The following is a 25,422-nucleotide window of genomic DNA, read 5'->3' as shown; positions in this document are numbered from 1 at the left end:
GTATCTTCGAAGCGGTTGGCTTCGCCGTCGACATTGATCTACTGTGGCTGCCGTTGCAGCCGCAGCTTTTTGCTGGTTATTCCCTGCGCCGCAGGATCGCTCCGGGGATAGCGACTATCGTAGTGGCGGCGGCGATCCGCCTGACGCGAGGGCAGCTGCAGCTGCTGTAGGGACAGTGGCAGCAGATGAAGCGGCTGAGAATTATTGAAACAGCTCGCGCGTCAGTTGCTAGCAGGCGAGCGTCGAGCAGGGGCCCCGTGTGTATTGCGTGTACGTCGAACTGCTCCACTGGGGCGACTCGGCGCATTCGGTAGGGATCGGCCGTGGGTCGATCTGGCGCTGCTGGTGTCCAGCCGTCTGGATTGGTGCAATCGATTTAATGCAATATTTGATGGAATTGATCAAGGCCTGTGGAACACAGTTACGGAATTACGTCGAGTGTCCTGGAACGGAAAAGGGTGCAGTCCACAAAGTGCAATGAAACTGAGCTTCTAAATGCAGAAAGAATCGGATCACGTGAAGTTAGTAGAGTTTTCATGTTTGTGTAAATAATCAGCTGGGTGAAGTAGGAACGAGTCTGGAAGGAAGATCCTCTCCGTGTCGTTTTTAAAGTGCGTCTTTAAAGTTATCAAATATGTAGAAATCAATTGAAGTCATCTCGTCCGAAAGGTGCCAGATATTCTCTAGAGTAAAGTGCGTTTTGTGTGATCTTGTCAACTGTCGTGACGCGTTTGTAAATCAATGATAACACAAAGGCAAATTTTAGTTTATTTGGTCGCGCTGAGAAAAATTAGTTGTACGATGAAGGCCAGTGTGAAATAAAGTGCTCGTTATGACGACGGCTCAGCGTTCTTCATAGGTCAAAGTAGATTGGCCTTACTGACGAAAGCCTACACGTAAAGCCCAGACACTGCAACACGAACGTATTTACCCGTGTCTGTTTAGCAGCCATCATTATATTATCATCGATGAATAGAACGAGTTGTGCGAACAGGATTGAATCGCTTAATTAGCTAAATGGTCTCCGGGGTATCAAACGAGTGTGGGTTAGTTGCGGTTGGGGAGAACGAAAGCTTAGTGGAAACCAGAACATAAAGTGAAGTTGGAACACACAGTTGGCAATTAGCGACTATTAATAAAATTTGAGTCACCGCTGAAGGCACGGTGACCGAAAAAAGGGCATAGACGGTGAAGATGAGTGCTTCACTAGTGGAAGGCTATCCTAAAGACGCAGGGCCACCACCTCCGCCCATGGCTTCTTTAGGCACTCTCGGATCTCACAGTGGATACTTCGCGCATCCTGGAGGACACCCAGCCCCTCACGGAATGACACACTATCATCAGGGCAGGCCAAGCAATATGGCCGATTTCCAAGATGTAAGTGGACGTTTTGTCGATAACGATCGTCAGTTGTATTTAGAAGGTATGCTTGTGCCATTTTCAAAAGCACGCAAAAAGTTTGTCGACGTTTTACGCCAGTATACACAGAATATATGCTAAAAGTCGTTTTTTTTTTTGTGACATTTAACTAATCAGTGAATTGGAGGCCTCAGATGAAAAAATCCGATAAAATAACTCAATCACGATCAGAAGCGTCTTGACGTGCCCATGTGAATTCACGATAATCTCAAAGCACAAAGTTCGACAGCTGTACACCGGATGCAAAAAAAAAAAAAAAAAAGTTATCTATAACTTTCGACAATCCAGATCATGACAAACACAAAGGACTTGAATACCATCCTTTCACCTTGATCTTCATATTTCCAAATCAAGATACAACAAAAATTATTAATAAGCAATATATAATAAAAAATCTGCTACCTTTATCTGCTTCGTTTAAAACCCTCGACCTCGTTGTTTCTATCGTCCCTCGCCTCGATAAAGGTTCAACAGTTCCGCCGATTTTGACTCCCGCAATTCATCATAAGTTGACAAACAACAGCCGTCGTCACGAAAACAATTACTTCTTCGATTTGTTTTTTTCGTTATTATTCCTAGCGACAATTTAGTGTTGGATGATACGGTTGTAATTGGCTTCATTCAATAACGGCAAAAAAAGAAACGAAATAAAGGCGAAGATCATGGCTGAGTGGGGTGCTGGGTCCATTTGGTAATCATCAGAATAAACGTATCGCGTAGCAGTTGATGACGCTGCCGATGATGTAGCGACTTTTGCACCAATTATCAGAAACTATTACCGTTGTTATTAAGCTGGTCTTCTCCGATTTACACCAACTCATCCTCTATTATGTTCCTTTGTATAATATAGATACAGGTAGCCACGATCACGACTACATCGAAATGAGTTGTCGACGATTCGACAGTTTTATAGCGTAGCTCGTTTTCTTGTTGTATATCAGCGAACGCGACTTCGCTGGCCCGTCGGCCGGGCAGGGGAGGGGGGGAGGAGGGGTGTCTGATACTTCCGATTGGACCGACGATTCAGCAGACTCATTTTCATTATATTGTCTATAAACACATGGCGTACGCGTACACTATCATACAATCAGCCGAACACGCGGATCTGTTTGGTATCAATGAATGGACAACATTGCCAATGGCTGAACGACACGCGAAACTAAGTTTAATGCGCCTGATGACATCTGATGTTTGAAAGCGCGCCATTTACCTGAAAGATAATTTCGAAAACAGTAGATTTGAAATTATACGTCCTGATCTGCGTAGCTATCGACTGGTAGACCCCTCGTTATTTAACCCAGTCGGTTTAAACCGTAAGAAAGTATCCGAAGAACAAAAAACAAAAACTTTTGGGGGAAAATTCTAATTAACTCAGTCGTACGAGCAATCCACCCTGAAAAATATTAAATATTTGGCAGCGCGCGATATAAAACTCAGTCTGGCGTAAGTGGTTGTTGGCCATGTAACCGCTACGCGATCTCTGATATTCGTGACTCGATAGACAATTGCCTCTAGCTTGACGTAACTGAAAACAAAGAAAAAAATGTATTTATACGATTATTGATGAGCCAGTTCTATAACACGACGTGTTACTTGCCAACTAAGTTAGCTTCAATGCAAAAACGCGGCTAAATTATATAGGAATACGCGATTTGGTGTCGTCGTCGTCGTCATTGTTTTTCTCCGTGCACGTCATAATTAACTCTTTCCCATCATAATAATATCAAGATTTTATAAGGCTGTTACATAAATCGATTGTGTACCTGTTGAATCAAAAATAAGGTTGCTTCCTAAATCGCGGTAGTCGCGCAAGACGTCTACGCCCGAGGGGGGCTACTGGCGTTTTGGTATGCATTCTACATACTCATAACGGTACTAATCGTTTCAATCTGCTACGGAATCGTCAATCAGAGCAACCCCACTGAGCTCGAACAGAGGCGATTCGCAAATCAGACTGAGAGCTCTATAGTGGACAGCTACGGCCCGGGTTGAACGGGAGACAAGAGAACAGCCCGGAGGTAGCGCGTACAATCTAGTACAATAACTACTAATATTATAAAGGCCGATAGCAATGGGATCAACGAAACGAACGCCAGAAACAACTTTTAATACGATGTTTGATTTCAACAATACAGACAACCAAAATCTAGCCTTGGTAAAGCTAAACAAAAAGTTCTTATCGATAAAACCAGCCCAAAGCGGTAAGTCTTAGCCATAACGTGCGCACTCATACACAACAATTAATTTTGTCCAGCGAATCAATCCCTCATACGCACCTGTACGTACTTACCATTATTCAAGAAACTTTACTACCTTATCATGTCTATATATATATATATATACGAGTGGGGCTCGTAGTAGTTATCTGGGCATAAGAAAATAACGGAAGGGTCATTTTTCACCGCTGGGTGGTCTTTGTAATTTTTGTGTTTTGTGTCTCTCTGTTATCTTCTGGCAGTTCCTCTCCGTATTTTGTTTATTACTTTGCTTTGATGGCTGCGATTGTTACTACGCATTGGTTGTTTGTACGTTGTCCATTGAAACAGCCTAAGAACAACGAAGAAGGCCATACTCATATGATACGATACGCTAGCGCGTTTCATGAAGCGGCACTGTGCCAAGCCGGCATCCAGCAGACTTCAACAACTACCACGACGACAGCACCGCCTGTTCGAGCAGCGGTAACATCAACAACAACACCTAATTTAGAATATCCATACGAAAGAGGTGACGACGGCGGGACAGAAGGTGAAAGACGTCGAACCGTTCCATCAACGATAACGCTCGATTGTAGCTCGATGACGAGTACGTACTGTGTAGCAGAGGCTTAAAGGTGGATAAAATTCTGGAAGCGAAACGCGTCGCGTGTGCTACACTGCTATAGATACGCTATAAGGGTTTGTGGACACCGGAGTGACCTCGGAGTGAAGGTATATCTTGAGAACCAATTCTGACTTAGCAGACACCTATGACGAAACGCGATCAGGTACATTATAATGCAGGAGCTAGAAAGAATTGAACGTCTATGGCGAGTGCGATTTGATACGTTAATTACTTTATTATTGTTATTGTTGTTATTATAATTATCTCCTTCGTTAATATTGGGTAAGTTTAATTTTATGTGTATAGAACTTGTACCAATCCTACGGAACAGGGAGCTTCTCGTTTGCCAACGATAATATCTGTGTCAAACGCGCTTTCGAATCATAGTAAGCAGCGTGCCTGTTTCTGTACGAACGATATGGTTAATTTTAACGTTAAATAGCGTGAGATGATGGTTTGCCTTCTATAATTGATTAATTGCTAGCCATATCCATCAGCCCTGATCAGAAGTGACAGGAACAAGCAATGCGTGATTACGAACCTATGTCACTCTTTATTTTCGCTCTTAATTGACTAGCGAACAGGGCTGAAAACTCGTCCACTCCCCAATCTCAGATCTGGCCAATGCTTTACCGCTTCAAGTGCCCCTCACGCCAATGGCCAATCATCCAACACGCCCCTGATGTATGCTTCTCAATGTTAATCCACACCGACCAAGTTGCTCCCTCTACAGCGGAATACGAGGAGCCTCATTGGCTATATAAGTCCCGCACCTACCTGATGCTCGGCGATATCCAGGATGAAGCTGTACGTTAGCGACGAATGAAGCATTTCAGAGCTCAGCTAGATCCGGCCAGACACGACGATCGGATACAGGCGACAATAACAAGCTCAACCCTAATGCTGTACTATCGATGAAGTTTTTGGCCTAGTTTTTAGTGTCCCTATTCTGTTGACTGGCGCAGCGCTATACCGAATGTTCGAAGTAACTTTAACAACAAAGTTGTCTGCTCTAGAGATAGATACGAGGAAAGGTATTTGAAAGGATATGCAACGTTATGAAGTTGTGTAACTGTTCAGGTGACAACGGACTGTCCACGGGGTGCTCAGACCAGAATACAGCTCTCTACAATTTTCGCATTCGGTTAAAAAATCACGCAGATTCTATCCAGATCACATCTAGAGATTTAATAGAAACATTCTGTGGGGTTATGCCAACGTAGATATGTACCGTATGAAAGTCGTCCGCTATCTGTCCCGGCAGTGTGTGCGGTTCCAGAAATTTAAAAAAATTTAGACATAGTGACAATCGCAACGACACACGCTGATTCCCAATGCTATAATACTTATATTGTTATAAATAAATAAATAAATAAATAAATAAGTGATAGCCAAATTGATAAATATAACCGGGTAGAATTTTTAATTGCGTTTTATTACTTTACTTCGGCTAAAAGCTGAATTATAGCATAACGGGTCAATTCAACAATGGTCACTATCTCGATAGAGTATGTTTTTATTCCATTTGCCTATACATACATATAAAGAGACCAAAGTATAATCGATATCTATTTATTTTAACTGATCAATCGAACAATCGACTTTTCGTATATGATTCTGTGAAAATATGTTCGAGCTTATATAACGATTGTTGCTGCCGGCCGACCGACCGACCGACCGAGCGTGGCGCTACATCGTTGTCCCGTAACCACCCATAGTAGATTATATATCAGCCGTATAAATAAAGTTATATCGAGCATATCGCTATAGTATTATCTAACAATTGTTTCTCTTTCGAACCGCTTTTCTCTTGCCTAAACGGGCAGAAAAGGCTTTTCTGTTTCCGAAAACAGAGTGAACCATACGCTTGCCCCTGTCATCGACGTACGTTGCACTTCATTATAAGAAACGAGTCAACTTCAAAATACGCAACGGGAGGTCGATTGGATTATACTGGGTTTTGTCAAAGTAAAGAAATCAGCAAACGCCACCACGGGTCCCTTGGCAATGTCGTCGAGGTTCACTGAAATGGATCGTTGCTCGAAGAGAATCCACGTATTGACTAGCAGAGTTCGCCACACGGAATTAAGTGCCCATCTAGATTTGCGTGGAGGGCAAACACACAGCAGCTGAATCGCCGTGAAATTGTCAGACTGGTGATCAACGCTCCTCTTTGCCTTTCCTTACGATGCACGATCGAGACCGATTTGCACGTACGTTCTCTACGTTCCTGTCGCTCAAACGAGACGTGGTGACGTTCTACGGACCGACACGTTCACGTTCGAAGCGGACCTAGAAAACGAACACAGCAGCAAGGGAAACTATGTATATAGATATATATACAGTCAAAGAAAACTTCTGTGCACTGACTAGGGTATTTTCCATGGGTCTGCCGTTTTAGTTTTATCTGGGAACTGAATTGGCGCTAGTCTGTTCTACGAAGTCATTAGTAAGTTAATTGGATACTGTCGAACGCCGAGAAAGAACGTTATTTTAACATATAACAGCGAGATTTATGGATCAGACGGCCAATGGTGATTTGGCCCTTATACTATCGACTATTTTGTTTATTCAAAGATACATATCCATATTGATAAGCACGTGATATATAACAGTAAATATGTGAAAGTTTTATATAAGGATCATTACAGAAAAAAGTTACTTGAAATATGTATTTCGTCATTTATCAAATGCTGCTTCCCTAGTTCAGAATGTCAACAACAGTCAAGCTATCGCTTCTTCAACGAAAGGCGCGCGATTCTTGATGGGACCCCTGATATCGCGAGTTCAGAGTCAATTATGAAGTTCCAAAACAACTATTCTTCATAGGCCAGTAATAAATATCGACACCAAACGATTACTTCATAAGCTAACTTCCGATGATCTACCCATCGACACCAGTGGTTCTTCCGCTCACCTATTTGCGCAAAACAGAACCTACAAGTTGGGAATACTTAGAGCGCATTTGCCATATAATTATTTCTTTGATGTAAATTGCACTAGTCTAACATTTTAACCAGGCATCATCAAAAGGCCACTGTGTATATCTTGTTTGTATTCCCGTACAGTGCTTTAGTGGTAACTGCTCGTTGTCTAGGCTCGAAATCGGACGTCGACACGAGGCGGCCAGCTGTCGGAGACAACGTTTAACGCTAATGGCGCCGGATGTAAAATCCAGAACACTCATACATCCCATCTTATATACATGCTATTTAGGGGTAATCCTGTACCCGCGCAAACAACAATCGTTTCCTCAAAATCAGAATAAGTCGTGTCCTACGAACGAAAATAACATATCATTTGTACAATTAGTAACACTTAGTTGAAGGCGCACAATCTCGAGTGCGGCGCTAGCCAATCGGCGTCCGCGTGACAAATGCAGCCAGGCCACGACAACATACCGTTTTTCGCGGGTCGTGTAACCAGCACACGAGCGCCGGACGCGTCCTTCGTTTCAACCTTTCAGACCACCCCCTCCCCTCTCCCCGATCGCTGGTTCATTACACGACGCGACCGCAGTCCGCTTTACTGTATTTAATAAGTCGCGCAATAGTGAACTAAATGCTCCAATGAATTATATTGGCCTTAAGATAAATATGAACTGAACGTGTTCCTCGTGGCCAGCCGCTGGGCCTCGCCGTGGTAGGCCATATCGCGCATCGCAAGTCGTCTTTCGAAGCGCTCCAAGCGCTAGATATAATAGATCGGTTTCTGGGCAGCGGCTGCAGTAACGCTTTCGGTGCGGCGGCATCCGGCAGTGATATATCAGCTCGCAGCAATAACGCATGGCCGTCGACACGTGGAGGCAGGAACGGCGGACGCGGATAGATACATACGTGGCAGTTGATGAGATCGGGACTGAACGTTACCGTTACCGTTGCCACATTGAGAACCTATTTTGGCTGAAACAGCATCTGTGATGGCGCTGCTACTGATCTAGTGCAAGTATTGAAGTTTACTGAATAAAAAAAAGGAAAGCCCATTTTTAAGTTTTCGGCTTCGCGCCAGTCAGCTTCTCATATGGTTGCAGCACTTCATCGATACTAATGCAGATATGATGCAGAGACATTGCTACGTTGCGTGTGAAATGAAAACCAATGATGGTGCAAGCCCTCAATGCGATTTTCTATGCTACAGGCAACAGCTTCACCTTTGTACAACCCTTCCAGGCTAAATTTTGTAGTTTATCAAGACGGCCAATCATAAATCATTACCGTATTCTGTTCTTCTAGTTACTGTAGCTAATTCAAATGGAATTCTAAGCTTATTTTTTTCAAGGTTGTTAATTGTGACAATCATTATTATCTAACCCCCAGATTCATTTGGACAAATTATTTTGTTTTTATTGTAACATTACAGTTTTTTTACTGCATCTTTGAATTCGCCTATCGCGTATAATTATAGTGACAATCTAGTATAGGTGAAAGCGATGTCTTCGCTTCATCGTGTGAAAGAAACAAGTTCAGCAACAGCGCTAGCCCTTGAGAAAATATTTAGTCATCGCTATGCGACCTTATTGATTAAGGACTAATAGAAGTTGTTTTTCTCCCTGTGTCCACTAAACGGCCTTTGGACCTTCGACTCGTTGGTACCCGTGGTCGAGCCACCGCCGTCGTTCCTGCTGACACTGCCGGCCGGTAAAATAAGCCAACTTGTGAGCTGATGTGTAATGCCTGCTACACGCTAAGTTATGGCCTGTGTTACGACATCAAACTCGTTTGTTAATGGGGCTGATGGCAGGCGGATCCGGAGCGACAATGGCGCGTCGAGGAGCACGTATGGAGTACAATGATGCCAACAGATGCCGCTGTTGAATGAATGCTAACAATAGTACTTAGCTACCGATTAATGCGGACGTCTGTTCGATATTAAGGTGATTCAACGTCCGCTCGATGCGACGTGGACTAGGTACTCGACTGAACTAGAAGGCAGGAAGCAAAAGGACGAACGCGTTCAAGCGCAAAAGCAGAAGACAACAACGACCCTAATCGCAACGGCTCTTGAAAGAAAGACTAATTAACAATTGCAATAATAACAATGATGATGATATCTGTAGTTTACGTTCGTGACGGTATTTGAGTAAATTTAGCCGTAGGAGAACTACTATTTTTGACCAGCGGTGATCTGCAATTTAAAAATCGAGTGCCTGAGTCGTGTAGCTAGCAGAAAAGTATAGTAAATATTCATATACCGCGAAACGTAATGAAAAGTTGCCCAGGGGGACCACCGTGTAGATTATATACACAGACGCAGAAAACGAGCGTGGACAAGTAAACACATGTACATCAAAACGCACAGCCGATGGGAACAAATTGTGAAACTTATTTGCACTTACGCGCATGTTGGCCTTCGCCCGGGCTCTGGGGTACTCTAGTTGTCTTTTTATAAAGTGTTCCGCACTTGTGTCACCAGCGAAACGACCTGTATTACAATTGAACACGAACAGCGAGTCAAATATATAGATCATTTCAATGACGGCCAGCGGCATTCGTGTATCAGACGTTAATAACCAAAGATGCGCTCAGTCATTCAGTCCTGGCTAGCGGTTTGTCCGAGAAGCGGTTCACTCGGAGCTACTGGACGGAACTGTGGAAAATATTTACACAGACATCCCTCACCGTAGCCACATTGATTCTACGGCTATTTCGTCTGGGTACCTGCAATCGGACGAGAGTACTCGGTCATTTCATGCCGTTGCATTTCAACTGATGAAGTTCACCCCTCCCATAATACTTCGTCTGGCGAAATCGTGTCCAATTGGATATGTTTGTGAACAAACCACACGTACGAATGAGACATTGTGGCTCCACGTACGAAACGTAAAGAACATGTTATTAATCGTGTTCTTTCTTTCTGACAATGTCATTCGAGTACTTAGCAGACGACGCTCTGTCGGTGGCCGTGCGCGCCGCTGTAAAGTATACAGCGATGCGTCGCAACTGGTTTGTTGGCAGATGCGCGACTCGTATACGGTACAGGTGAGCATCATTCAATGAGGTGTCCATAGGCAATAGAGAAGACGGATTAGAGGCGTTGTGTGCCATCCTTATTTACGTATAGGTATTTAGATGTTTCGGCATTTGTCGATGGCTAGCATAATGGATGACCAACTCTTGTCTTGTTTCGAAAAAAACAGCATAATCTTGTAGTAGCAATAACTGTAAAACTAAAAATAAAGTGTTATGTCTCTTTAGATTTTATAGATTAGCCGAAGTTTCTGTTCATAGCTCGAAAAAACAGTAAATTCATCAATGATAGTTTTGATCGATGCTGTTTGCTGACTTGAGCCGTGAACAGGTCTTCTATAGTTGAAATAATGTCAACATATGAAAGAGGGTATATAATGTTGTTTCCTCTGATATGATGCGATTGATGTCACCTCACTAGCTAATTACTAACTGGACAACGTACCGTTGGGAACGATAAGAACGGCGCCCGTACAGAGGGTGCACCCAGCGCCGTACAAACACCAATAAAGAGATAAGAAAAAATACGCACACCGTTCTTCGGGAAACGTCAGATGGTTCTGATGTTTTCCTTGACTAGTAAGGAAGATGCGTTTGATTCGCATCATATATCATCTCAGCATTTCCGCTAGTAGTGAACGTTTGCTGAAGAAACATTGGACAATCTCTGGCTGAAGACCAAATGGCCGTAAGTTCTATCCTTTTAGAAGGCTCAGGACTAGCATTCTATGGGGGAGCTGTGCATTTTACCCCCTACTGCACTGCAGGGTAGATCCAACATTAGACATACAATTATGAAAATTGTCGAAAATTTCTCGAATTTATGTTATCGATTCACCATATCTTACGTTTAGGGAAGTGAATATCAGCGTACTCATTAACTTTATTAGAAACATTCAAACTGCTTCTTATCAGCCTATGGCAAAAAAGCATTGCTTCAGACGGCTAGCTCTCGTTAGCACGAAACGGAACTTATTTACGCCGAGATTGAGACCTAACTCATTATTTACCCCTAAGTTTAGTAAGAACGTCAGTTACCACATTATGACTGTGACAGATATAGTGATCAAAGGTTCAACTTTTTTCCAAATGACATAATTTAAACATCCTAAAAATTTAATTGAATGGAATCGTTTAGAAAGTATGACTTACTTAGGTTACCCGCCTTATCTTTAGTAATTCAGGAACTTAGGAATTTGAGTTCTCTTTAGAGCTGGGCTCCAGCTGGACAAATACTCCTACCTATATGGAAGACGGTCACGTGTGGGCGTTGCAGTGGCTTATCGGTCTCTGAGTATAAGATCAGCTATGGTTGATTCCTACAAGAGCAAGAGACGTCTATCTATACACATATGGATTAGAATATTCTCGCACTTACCAAATGTTGCTCAGGAAGGCGTACAGACAAAACAATGCGAGTACTACGCGGAAGAAAGTGAATACGACGAACGTTCCGGATGACTTCATTATAAATTTCAACATTCTTTTTTTAATGATAATAACTTACATCTAAGAACATACAAGTTAATACTTACAATTGCGCAAAGGCTGTTACGGACTTTTGGCCTTGAAAAACAGATGGGCCTCATTAGTTTGACAGGATGATCAGTAATATGTATTTAGAAAAAAGTAATCCAGTTTTGGCAACTACATTATTACTTTCCAAATTGACTCCGGTGAATTAGTCGACGATCCTTGTAATAAACAGAGTTATGAGTTAACACCCGCTAATATTTAATTGAATAAGCTATTATGAGGTTAACTTGTCATTTAATCGAAGTTGATTGAACTAAAGTGGCGATGCAACGGGGTTCGCAGACGGTGATAAGGAAACGTCAGAAGCCACCCTTTGGCCACTCTGATCAACGGCAGTTCAGAGTTCGCGTCTACATGCGCGCAAACAATCGAATAGCTAACGTTAACGGACTACAATGTTTTTCCTCTCTGTTCGACGGTTCCTTCTTTCGACACTTCGCGCGTCTGAAGAATTCGTCTCCGAATTAAAACACTGGCGGTTGCTGGGAGAGGCGCTCGGCAAGTCACTGCAAGTTTTTGTAAACGATGGACGCCTGATCCAAAGGTCCAACTTTGTTCGACCACTAGGCTTTCACGCTGTAGATATTGGGAGATTCATTTCATTCGTTGGAAGCGTTCGGGCTGCGCGCAGGATAAATTACAATAAGTTTCATAGACTACTTTTTCGTCTGACGAGCTCGACCGAGGTTTATTCGGTCTGCTTCTGTAAATTAGCGATAAAATTAACGGATGCACAAGCTACCATTTGTGTGGATGCTACGCTAACATGGACGCCGGCCGAAAATTAGAAAATAAAAGACCGTTTTTGTGCCTGGAAAAGGACCGAAAAAGAAATTCACACAACTTCAATAATTACCATATTATTGAAGTTGTGTGCTATATCGTTGTAAATATAAATACGGCAATTTAAATATATACGCAGTGAGCGCTTAGCTTACACTGAGACAGCCGAGATCGAATACAGACTAGACTTTGTTGGAGAGCAAAATTTGGGCAACGGTTATGATACACGAATTTTTTGGCGCTTCATGGAGACGTGGTACGTACCTTTCTTTACAATTTCAATCAACTTTAACACAACCAATTTACTTACGTTGAACCTGACCGCGTTATTATTATTACCACTACCGTTACTAATAAACTACGTACGTAAGACAATGTCAATGAGACTCAACGTCTCGTCCCTGAGCTCGAGTGCCCGCTTTGTGTCTCACACATTCCCTCTCTATATGTACGACGCAATCATTTTCCCTCGTTATAGACCGTGTCACATCTTACGCCGACGCAGTGGCCCGCGGTGTCGCTGCCCCTGACATATGCCTCGCATCTTCCGTGTACGTCAGCCCAGGCATGTTCATTGCTATATTTCCATTCAGGGTTCGCTACTATCTATATTCAGCCATCTGGTTGCCGTTCAGCCAGGTTGCCAGGGCCGGCTGCCTTTTCGCGCGCGTGTTCCGCACGCTCCGACCCGCTGTTGTAGGCACTTTACCACCGCTGCTGCCATCAGACAGCGTACCCTCCTCGTCTTCATCGCCTCTTTGAGCCTTGATTTGCTTGCGGACGCCGAAGGCCCCCCTCTTGCGGCACCATTAGCGTCCAAGCGCAAAAGGGACCCTAACAAGCAAACGAAAACGAGCCAGCAGCGTTGTACTATATACGGCGTGACGGGGCTGCTTGCACGGACTGGCTGGTCGTTACTCTGGAGCAATGCCGGCGGCTGGCTGCCAGCGATCGGCAGTAGTCAATGCTCAGCAACTGACGAGATCGTGAGTCAGCCATTGTTGTCGTCATCTTACATATATTATACCGACACACTTAGATGTAAGGCGAAGTTGGCCAGAGGTTGGCGTTCTTCGCTCAGGCGAAGCTGCTGGAAACACAGCGAATGACAGAATGGCGTTAGAAGAACATTAGATGGCGCTTAAAACGTCGCCATACCTATTCGATATGGTAGTGACGTTAGAGCTCCGTCGTAGGGGATATGAACGTAGGCTTACCTGATTTTTTAGGTGTTTCTGGTCACAGATTAACTTAGAGTTATCTATTATCTGGCACCTAAACTGGTAGTAAAAGTCTCCTGATTATTTTGATGAAATCAAATCAGAGAGTGATTTATTTCGCGGCCCGTTAAACGGGCCGCTAAATTCCTGGGCCGTAATCAACAGAAACCTTTGGACGATACAAGCTTGCACGAGTAAAGAAAGCTGTGACTATTTAAACCGTGTTTGCCCGTGCGCTTGAATACCCACGTTCACTGTGAAGCTCCAGCCGTACACAACTCAAACGGACCAGCTCGTCGGTGCGTCTATCGATTCGATCGTACGAACATGATCTTTTCTTTCGAGCCAAACGCTTACTGTGTTTCTTCTTCATATGAGGGACGATTTGCTATCCATGTAAGTAGCGTTAAACTCGATACTACTATCCGTTAGCGTTTGTGCGCGTCAACGGAAAATTCGCGCGGCAATATTCATATACCGCTTGGTCAATTCGGTTATTGCCCTGACCACGACGTCAAGAAAGATCGTCCTAGAATCAATCGGCCTTAAGGGTCGAACCGAAGTCATGCGGTAGGATCGAAAGCAAGAAAAATCGTCACAATGGGCATTTGCGGAAAACTGAAAATGAAAAATCATCCCGTGGCCCAAAAAGAAAAGCAGCTCTTAGCCAAATACTCTAAGCAGACTCGACACTAGACGGTGCGAAAGCTGTCCTACCCCCGCTGGCTCCATCTGATTACGATCATATGCACCGATCCCATCGCGTGTGCTGAATTGTGGGCTATACGAAAATTTTAAAATCATAAAAGTTCGCTTCATTTCGACCGACGTTCGTAGGATGATTGCCGTTGTGACACAAAGTTAGTCATGTAAGAAGCATCTCCATAATATTTAACAACGTTCGGATAGTTTTGAGTCGGACTATGTGGCGTTTCGCATCTGCTAACGATCCGGCGACGCAGTCTCCGTGATCCGCGTCTTCGTAGTGTCCCACGCACTCGCTTCCGAGACAGAGGTGGCTGGCCTATCCGCAATGAAAATGCAATAGAACTACAAATCAGTTACGAAACCTGCTACACCGTATTTGTTTGAAGCTAGCACTCCCTGGAGCTCTGAACGCTAACAGAAATCAACGTGTGCTACGCGTTACGTTTGGGCAACGAAATGCCAACCATCTGCGACAGTTCAGAGATACATTTATTTGACATGCCGTCGAATTCTCGATACGGTTCCGTCCGGCACACGCACACGGGAGAGATGACTCTGCAAACTTTACTAGAATTTCATTTGTTTGTTAATCAGAAGTTTGTCACTTTCTATGAATGAAGGAACAGTAACGTTTCATTGGTGCTTATAATTTTCGAACTTGCTTATTACTCTACCGCGGGTTTTGCTGGTCGTTTTCGTTTCGCACGATGCATTTAGCAAAAAATCCACTGAACCCAAAACGTGATCAGATCCCTATTCAAATAATGCTATAAATAGAACGATTAGTAAATCTATTCAAGTATAAATAGGTAAGCCTTTTACTTTCTGTTCTCGGTTTTGCTCTGGTCGAAGGCAGCAGATGAAAGGAAGCAGAGAAAGACGTTAAAATCGCCTCCTCGAAGGACTTTTTTAGGCAGAGGAATAGCTATGCTTAAACCGGTACCGTTGAACGACTCCACTTGCAATCCTCTAGACCCATTCGCATAGCACTGGGCACAGACCCTATCCGTGTACGCATACTTGACAATAACGATAAACATACGTTTTTATCGTCCCCACCATTGTGATTTGTCGTTTTTTCGATATATCGGTGACTTTCCTCTTATTTGTACTTGAATGTGTACCCTTTGACATTCTGGTGCTTCATATGATCTAGCACTGTCTTCAATATTTGCTATTATGCCTATAATTATCGCGTGTCTTTTGCTGTAAAGCTGTCAACCACCTATATCCCTAGGAAGGCACAAATGTTCAGCTAGCAAAAATCATTTATGGTGTTATAATCTGAAGAGGTATGTTCTTATGGATTGTTTATGGCCGTCAAGCAACGCCGCCGTTGGCGGACCTCCCACGTTTTCTGAAAGGGCCTGACAACACAGATTTCAACGACCCGACATTGGATCAGTGCAATGATACAGCTTAAGTGGAAGCTATACCGCTAACGCGTGAACAACATTTCATTTATTACTCCTGTATGTACCGGAAAAGCGCAATGTCGTTTTGCTACGAACAGGCGACGCGACTCGGAACGAGCGTCAACTACGGTCCAGCTGACGGCTGCTAGACGTTGAAGGAACGAGGTTGAAGTACAAAGAAACCGATGTTGCAGACACACAGGCAAACATAGTGCACAGCTTCTCGCCCAGTGCGATCTTCATTGCGCAAAGAGCCCGTCCCGTTCCGCGAGCACAGGCTTCGTAAAGCGATAACTGCCCACTTAACGTTCAGTCTCATGCCGCTGTTGCTGCTACCGCTGCCGTTGCTGTTGTGGTTATTAAAGCTATTTTTTATCGTTGTTGCCGTTGTTATTGAAGTCAGTCAATATTAGTGTTGCCGATGACGATGTCGTCGGTGTCGTTAAAACATCATATTGGATCGCGCTATTCATTCCAGTATACTTCGCGCGGTGCATGTGAACGCTGACGCGTTACTGCCGCTGCCCCACAAGGCATAAATCATATCCTAAGGAAGAGGATGCGGTGTGTGTGGTCGTATTTTATGTGCCTATACTTTACATCTTCTCACACTCGAAGGCTAAGCGGGGTTGGAGGAGCAACTGCGCCTCTGGCGGAAGCCCCACGATATGTGGAAGCGGCGAACGCGTTTGCACGCCGATATACCCGTCGCCCTGCCTGAATCGCCTCGGCAAAGTGGTGGCATCGTGACGAAGATCGACTAACACCTAAGTTCTCGCTCACAGCTAGCGCGATCTCCGTTCGTTTGAGTGATTTCATTAGCTCGACTGTGATTTTGGCCATTTTCCTATTGACACAACAATAGCTCTTTATATGCATTTACTATTTAATAGCAGCATATGATGAAAAACAGGCCTCATAACTCATATACTAAAGACGACATCGTATTTAATTAGCTACTTATTATATCTGTCGTTGTCTTTAGGTTATATGTGTAATCAAGTTGCGGTAATGATGCCCGCTACACCGGCAACACCATTATCAACGAGGCCGGCTACCGTGTAGCAAAGTGACGTTTGATTTTGAACTTACGCGCGTTCACAACGGCTATCTGCAGCGATATCAACAATGATGCGTAATGTATGCGTCTGTCGTTGCTTCGGTGTGTGTATGTGTCTATGTACATGCGTCTGGCGTCTAACAAAATATTATCATAACTGGACTCGTAGCGTCATGTATTTTAGTAAAGGCATGGTAAAACGACGTAACTTCGAAGAAACGCAGACGGGGGCTTGGTCGATCGTTTTGTTCGTAGCTGCTATCCCGTGTTTGAGCGTCGGGTAGCTGGCTGGTTGGGTGTGGAACCCAGACGAACGATGGCCAGCAGCTTGCCGCCATTAGTACCGCAGAAGTCAGCCGGCAGTAGCGAGGACATCGGCTGCCGAAGACAGTAAACGAGAGGCCGGCCAGCCACGAGCCACTCATCAATCGACCTCGTACTGGCTATAGATTAGCTCAATTAGATAACTGATCTACACACAGACAGAACTGTACATGATATTTGTCAGTAGCAACGGCGGCGTTCAGACCTGAATCTTTAACGCTGCTATTGCCGATGCTCTTGATGTCTGCAAGAGTTAAACGGGAACTGCTATAGCAATAACCGTTACACGAATTGATCAATGGCAACAACAGGGAAGACAATCTCAGAGCACTGCAATGGGAGGCGGTAGTAGTGACAGAAGGCGATATAGGGTAACAGTTATATAGGGAACACTGATTAACTTCTATTTTTTGTTTGTTTCCTCCGTGAAGGACCTTCCTTGAGCCTGATGCGTACATATGCGCTACAATGGCACACGAAAGTGTCCTTGTCTGTGCGTTGTCAACTGGTTACGTCGGCTAGGCTGGCTAGCGCAGAACTTCTGTTAGCTAATACTTTTATCAGTTACTCAGTTCGTGTTGATGCCGTTTCTTCTTCCCTTTAAAGTTAGCGCCTTTGACCTATATTAAACAGGTCCTACCCTGTTTTTTTCCAAGCGCAGAGCACCTGGCTGTAGCGGCAGTGGGCTGTTTGTTAGTTTTAACGGAAACGCTCTATGTTGCGGGACAAGGACTCGAGTACATCGTGCACTATTTACGATTGTTCACGAGTATCTGTCTCATAATTAATTCTGTCAGTTGACCTTTCTTCTTTGTTGTGCGGTCACCACTTTTTGACACTGTTTCGCAATGATCTTCGGCCAGAAATCGTCATAGGCGATCCGTAGTGCGAAAAGATGACGTTGTATATGAAATGCTAAGGACATTTCGGAGCTGTAAGCAACGGACGTCTTCAGCAAACAACGAGACAAGCTTGTTTCATGGAGCGTGCTGATCTGTCATTTTAAAACAGTGTTTATGCGCATATCTATGAACAGCTCGTGACGGCAGGTCGAAATTACTGGGTACGTTGGCTTTTCCTTGTCTGCATCCCCCAACGATCCCGTGGAAGCTTTGCTCGACTTCGTGGAAGCGTCGATCGAAGCGCGTTGGCTTATGATTAATTAAATAATCGACTATTGCTGCCAGATGACGCGGCGACATCAACGACTTGACCATCCAGGTTAACAAGCTTACCAAAAATTTAGTGAGCAAAAAAGCTGGACGCACACATTAAGCCGTCGCAACGTGCGCCTATTTGACTCCATTGTAGGACGAAACCGGGCCTGATGAAACATTCTGTTGTGTTATGCGTGTACGACTATAAATAGAAACGTGAAACGTCTTGTCACAATGGACATTTGCCGGAAATAATAAACAGCTGGAAGACGAAGAAGAGAAATTTCGGTTCGCTGAGACGAAACGTCGTTGAGAGCGGTCGAAACTAAGATAACTCTGCAAATTGCTTGTGATTCAGTATATGCGAATAATTATTTATGACAACTACGTCCGGGACGTTGTTTCTCCCCCGTTTTGTCTCATCCGAAAGGTAGGCGAAGTGATATATTACGTACACGTCACCGAGACGACTGTAACAAATGGCCTGCGCATTTTAATTCATACATATAGACGTTAGGGTTATGCAAATAGAGCGTTTGTGTAGGGCGAATACGATGGGGAAAGACTGTTCTTTCGACTGCTTTCCAAATACAGCGGCCTTTTGTAAACAGATGATGCCCGGTGCGACAGTTTGCGACTGCGAAGCTCTATTGAAATGTCCTAAGTCTGAGTATCGGTACCGAAGGCCAAAGGGACCACACTCTTTATAGCAATAGTCAAGGAACCACTGAACGAAGATTTGGCAAATAAAAAACCGAGGAAAGGGAACCCGTCAGTGAATAACGTCACTTCTCACAGGTAGTCCTAACGTTTCGATTACGATATGATAATGTTTACCTAGTTTTTTAATGTTAATACATCTAGCTGGCCGATGTTGTCGGTCTTAGGCATGTTGTTATTGGGGTGCGTTTGAATACTGGGCTGAAACGCTGACTCATATGGAACAGTTGAAGGTAAGGTGCCGCAGCGTTCTCTAGACATAGATCTATTTGATTATTCGTTAGGATATTGATTAAAATCAATGATACGCAGAAGTCGTCTGCTTTACATGTTGTGATATTGGCATGATCATTCAGTTAAAACTGGTTTAGATATTCCACCGCGAGCACTCGATCGATGAGCATCTATAAAACCTGGGTACACTATGGCACAAAACGTACGCATGGCACGCACCCTACAATTGGAATCTACGCTGAAGTGATTAACATAAATCGATTACCAAACGGTAGCAGAAGCTGAACTTGTCCGCACTTTTCGTCGGCCTGATTTATTTTGACGATGCGACCGGATTTGTGAGCGGACGGTCGTTTCGGTCGCGCGGCTAATCGTTACTGCCCGGGGCAAGTTATGACGTCTCCGTCAGTAAAAGCGACGACCAGAACAGTCCCGAAAACCAAAAACTACCCTGGTGTAGCTGTGGCTGCGATCGCTGGTTCCCAGCTTTTAAGAAAACTCTCTCATTCAGTCACCTTTCAAAGTTAAACTTACATATCCAGAGAACACCGATCACATCTTGTATGTCGTTCTTCGCAACGGTTATTATTATTCTTCATTAAAATAATCGTTTGTGTAATTTTGTTGTGAACCTTTTTGCTCTTCCTTATTCGATTGTTTTTTTTTTTTAGATCATGCCTGCAATGCACACGTCACTGTGTCACCATCGTCGCCGACGACACGAAGAAAAGGAAGTAGAAAAAAATTAGAAATCTTCCATCGAAGTAATTAATAGCTGAACGACAAGGTACACAAGCTCGATAGGCTACTAGTTGGCCAACAAAATAAATTAGAACACTACTTAATGAGGCTAATTATTGTGAGGAAAATAACAAATATAACCAAAAAGCAAATATTTGTGGTAAAAAAATAGAGGAAAAGCGGGAAAATGATTTTAATGACGGGAAAGCTCGCTGCTAGCATATTAAGCGGACGAGCGATCGGCGACAGAATATTACCGAGAAATGCCTATTGAATATGCATTATGCAGGAAACCCCCTGAGCAATTTACTATATATATATCTATATATATATATATATATATATGTAACAAAAGAGGCTTAAGCGAACGGAAGAGATGTTCAGTATGACAAGTGAAACACCGCAAGTTATTATTATCCTGCAATATTAACTGGTAGTAATACCAACAACAGAAAGTAGAAGGTATATGTTTGTATTACACGCACGTGCCAACAAGTTGTAAGCCATTTTGTCATTGGTATCAGTCGATATGCCGGAGGTCGTGAGGTCTGACAGAGGAAGCTCCAAATTAGATGCCAAACTGCCGTTTACGTTTTCTGACGCCTTGTCGAATTTTCGGCTTTGCCCGCTCAACAGCTCAGCCTTTATCAGAGTACACGCGGGCGCCTGGCTGTGCCCACCTTTTGAAAAAGTGCATTCAATACGTGGGACGGTTGTCTATATAAATAATTGATATAACAGTTTGACCACGCTAAACCTGTTAGCCTCGAGGCGATCTGGCCGAACACTATCGAGTTATACGTTTTAGCAGCTTCTATTAAGTCCTAGGTCTGTCGCGTCGCACCCATTAATACCTAAACCGTCGGCCGATGTCCTTCCAATAGGCATCAATATGTCGACCTAACATGAAACGCAATTACTAACAATGGATGACGCAATTTTCTCTCGTGTAAAGACTACGTAATTTAAGCGAAATGAGTTCAACAGACGTGCATGTTTAACTATCCAAAGCGAAAAAAGATGTTCCACTCCGAGAAGCGTCAGCTCTCCGGCACGCCAACATCTCCGAGGTTCAAACTTTCATCGGAGTACGGCATTCGTCCCGACTGACTGGTCACAACTTAAGCCTTGTACGCAGCAGAATCCCTGGCTGAATGAACGTTAGCTACGAAAAGTAGTTACAAGTCCCGACATCGAACGCACTACACGTGTTAATAAGTTTCATACGTCACACGACGGCTGCCATAGAAATGAGGACTTCGTAACATTTCTATTTCAAGACAATTTCAATGTATGAACTAATCAAACAATTACCCCACAATCCTAAACAAAAACATCCCATTTGCGTTTTCCTATTCTATACTTTCTCATGATAATAATAATAATAATAATAATACTAACACTTATTAACTGCACTACCTTTCAACGTCTACGTATATATAAAATGGAATATATACTTGCGAAATGATCGAAGCGGAGTTATTAATACGAACGGACACATATACAAATACATGCATATAGGGAAGATGATTGCCACACGAAATAACTAAGACGTAAAGACACCGGCGACCATTTACATAACAATTACCCCCATCTCAATTATCGGTATAACGGTTACCCTATAGTCTCGCAGTGATAATAACTGGCGCCTTATGTTTCCCCAGTCACGCCTTCTGCCGTTGGGGCGTTTTGATCCGTCGATGTTCGCCGATGTCCCCCAACGACCCATCGTCGCACACCGCTGCGCGACTAATCGCGCCGAGAGAAAGTGCTTGTACCTGTAACAGGTCGTCGGCGTCTTCGCTAAACAGTGTCTTTATAATAGCTTTGTTGTTATGGTCGCGTTCGGTCTTCCGTAATGTCGCCACTAGGTGCTATCGATTAGTGATTGCCGCTGCAGAGCTATAGGATCTAGTTGGAAAGCGACAACGACGAGGGGTCAAGATGCCAGATAGAGCAATTGTATAATAAACAGCACTACACGACCATTTCAACACGACACATGCCAGAAGATCGCGGAATATGTTAGAATAGCAGCTAACAAAAATTAGCTAGGAAACCTGTCGGTAAAAAGAGCTTACGGTCGTTGCCGCGACCTTTTACCACTAGCCCGATTATGACTGCTGACCGAAGGCAGTTAGAGATGAATACATTCTACAACGAGTCAGCAATGTTGGAGCTGAATATTGCACAGAAATGAAGATATTCTCGTGCAAACTCCACCATTTCCCCGCTGCATCACTGTCTCGGCAGGGGAGGGGTGGGTGTTGAAACCCCCACAGTCCGCCTGTTAACTAATATTACCATAGAATCCTCTTAGCAGAGAATTAAACAAGAGTAGGTGCGATTGACTGTGTTCCATATATGTAAGCTGCTTGTCGCTGACCTGAAACCAAAACGCGTATGTCTTCAAGCAGCTTGCCGTGGTAACTATTGACAGACGGGCATGCAGCCTGGCGTTGGCGAAAAATTCACAATCGGGAATTATTAATTAAACAAATAACTGCGTGTACGATCTTTGTACGGGTTCATAAATCTGCTGGAGCTTAGTGGGTAAGGTATCCGCATTCCGATATTAGGAACACATTGTGGTGTGGGTTCGAACCCGGTCACACACAGACGGACGGTTGGCTTTGTGCTGGCAGTGGCGAGAGTTTTCCGATGTAGTGCTTGTGGCAATGCCGGACGTAAAATTCAACACGTAGAGGTCGGTTGCAGAAACCCCGGACAGGTCCAGTAGGACCCAATTTGGTTAAGCTCCTAATGGAAACAAATGTTCTAGGTAAAAGGAGGTGATCTCGAGGGATATCTTGTTCAGGTAAAAGTAACAATTAGGAATTCCATAATTAAAATTACAACGTGGCACAGTAGTACGATGAAGAAAACTGGTTGATTATAATTTTTCATCGAAGGAAAGATTTCGTTATATATATCGGATGATCCTAAAAATAGCTGTGTCATGTAACGCAAGATGCGTTCGAAAACATGACGTAGCCAATTTATATTATAGAGACATGTCTAAATTCAGTGAAAGGTATCGCGTATGGTTGTTAAAGTTAAAAAACAAGGCCTGAAACTCTGGCTTATCACCGCTCGACCTTGTTTAGGCGTAGCGCTAGCCACGGTGCATACGTCGTCATGCTGGCGTCGTTGTTCTGGTAGGACAAATTGAATACATGTACAAGCCTCATATAAGATCCACTCTTCCAATAACAGTCAGCGTAAATATTAGCGTCGGTTGTGAAATAATGTCCATTTCACCATACAACTCAATACACAACCCGATCGATCGTACAACTCGTGACAACCTTAGGAAATGTTCCGTAGCCTGCCTCAGCAGCTTCCGTCTGCTATTAGTCTTCAGGAAGGAGTTGTGCGCCACATATACTTGTATCGTTGACGGTCTCCGAATTTATGTTGACTATTACCCCCGTCGTATATCCTCACCCCGTGCGACAAAGGCCCAATAGAGAAGCAAGGTGCAATCGTATTGATTGCAACCCAGGAGAAGCATGGATAAGCAAGAAGAAATCGCGTACCAACTACTGTATATGCTTTCTTGAGAGCTGATAAACATTTGTCGTTGGAACTGTGCAGACGGATGAAACGCAACGTGGGTACTAGATACTCGTTACAACATTAAGGGCTCAAATCCTGGGTCTCCAGTTTATAAACTCAGATGTAAATCAGCTAGGTGCATTGATCCTGTATTGCTATTGGTATACAACTTGTTTTTGCTGACTCAAGAACCTAAGCGAGTCGAACGTTAAGAGGTACTAGCTTTTAGAGTATTTTTAGGCAACTATTTTCAAGGTGCTAATTGATCAAGAAGCTATTGCAGAAATTCGATTTCGTACTTTAATATTATTGTAAAATTCAGTATATTCGGCAAATAATTATGGCGGTCAATAGGTCATATCTCGGATCTAAGTATATCGTTCTTTCGGCCAGCGTCTTTCAATGAAACAACGAGATTTCGTTACGATCAATATACGTTACCGAAACGAACCCACCATTCGAAAAAGTCTAGTAAATTATCTACAGTGAACCAGCAGTGTTATAAACTGTAATATCCTCTTGCTGCATAGCCATAACTATTGTACTTACTGGCAACACCGAAACTAATCGAATCCATCTTCTAACCAGTTATTCACTTTTATGAGGCGACTGTGTATATGTATACACACACCTCTCCTCCTATGTATACATATATAGGGGGAGAGGGAAGGAGGGAGCTAGAGAGAGAGAGGGGGGGTTGGGAGGGAAGAGTTGTGGAATATTATGGGCTAAAATTTTTTTAATTCTACAGCCATGTGGGACGTAAACAATATGTGAGGCTTGACGATTTACTGATATATAACATGAGCGCATTAATAAGCTATCTAGCGATAGGGACCTAGAGGAGCTGAGGGGAGCGTGGTCGAACAATGGCGGAAAAAAGTTTGATGGAAGAAAAGCGCTAATCCTCTTTGATGAATTCTCCAATATTTTCTATAAATTCCAATAGTAATTTACAAAATAACCGAACTGGCCTTTATTGATCTAAACAATATAAAAATTCAAAAAGTACATTTCTTCACTGGCCTGTTGCTATATAGGACATATGTTTGACTTACTAAATACCGTTAAAGGTTTCAATAAATTACCATATATGTATGTGCTGTCTCTTCTCAATAGTAACGATGTTGATAGCAATGTTTTTCTGGAGTTGTCGTGACCCAGAAGCAGAAGTATTAATCACGATAATAGTAGCACATTAGACACGCGCCAATAGTCAGCCGGTCAATTAATTACTTAAAGTCAATCGAATCAATACGTCCCCGCAAATACAAAAAAAAAAAAAGAAAAAAAAAAACACGAACTTGTGAACCCATTACAACAATAATTATATGCAATTTTGGCAAAATCTGTGTCTGCACGCGCGAATTAAAAACTCTTCATAAAGCATTGCCGCACCACGTAGACGCAGACACCTATCTATAATTTAATATTGTGGATATCTTTTTTTTTTTTTTTAATTCCAATACTAACTTTACCAATACAGTGTGCTCGATATACTTGCATCATTTTCAATGTGAAAGACATTACGTTTTCCGTTGCTATTCACCAACGAAATGACGGCCATGGCCCATTATATAAACGATTAGATACGGTTTTTTACATGTTATGTTGGTATATGCAGGGAAAAAGAGCGATAACTATTTCCTTCCAATGTACAACAGTTAGTATTTTAGATAATTTTTTTGTAATTTTCGTAGTGTTTATTTAAATCAGATCGAGACACTTTTCTGCCGTATCGATAAGGCCATAGTTACT

The 25,422-nt window shown here is 43.3% G+C and overlaps 1 protein-coding gene across 1 annotated transcript in view; it reads left to right on the top strand.

The window, feature by feature from the left end:
* The first annotated feature begins 236 nt into the window (after window positions 1-236).
* Window positions 237-25,422, top strand: part of LOC111261349 (uncharacterized) — a 68,125-nt gene continuing 42,939 nt past the window's right edge. The window contains exon 1 of the mRNA XM_022834783.2: window positions 237-1,377. Within this exon, the coding sequence (XP_022690518.1) occupies window positions 1,195-1,377 (183 nt within the window). The 5' untranslated portion in view covers window positions 237-1,194. The remainder of the gene's footprint in view (window positions 1,378-25,422) is intronic.

The sequence above is a fragment of the Varroa jacobsoni genome, unplaced genomic scaffold (assembly GCF_002532875.2).
Source record: "Varroa jacobsoni isolate VJ856 unplaced genomic scaffold, vjacob_1.0 scaffold_548, whole genome shotgun sequence".
NCBI classification, from domain to species: domain Eukaryota; kingdom Metazoa; phylum Arthropoda; class Arachnida; order Mesostigmata; family Varroidae; genus Varroa; species Varroa jacobsoni.
The sequence above is the reverse complement of the archived record's forward strand: the minus strand, read 5'-3'. Positions and strand labels throughout refer to the sequence as shown.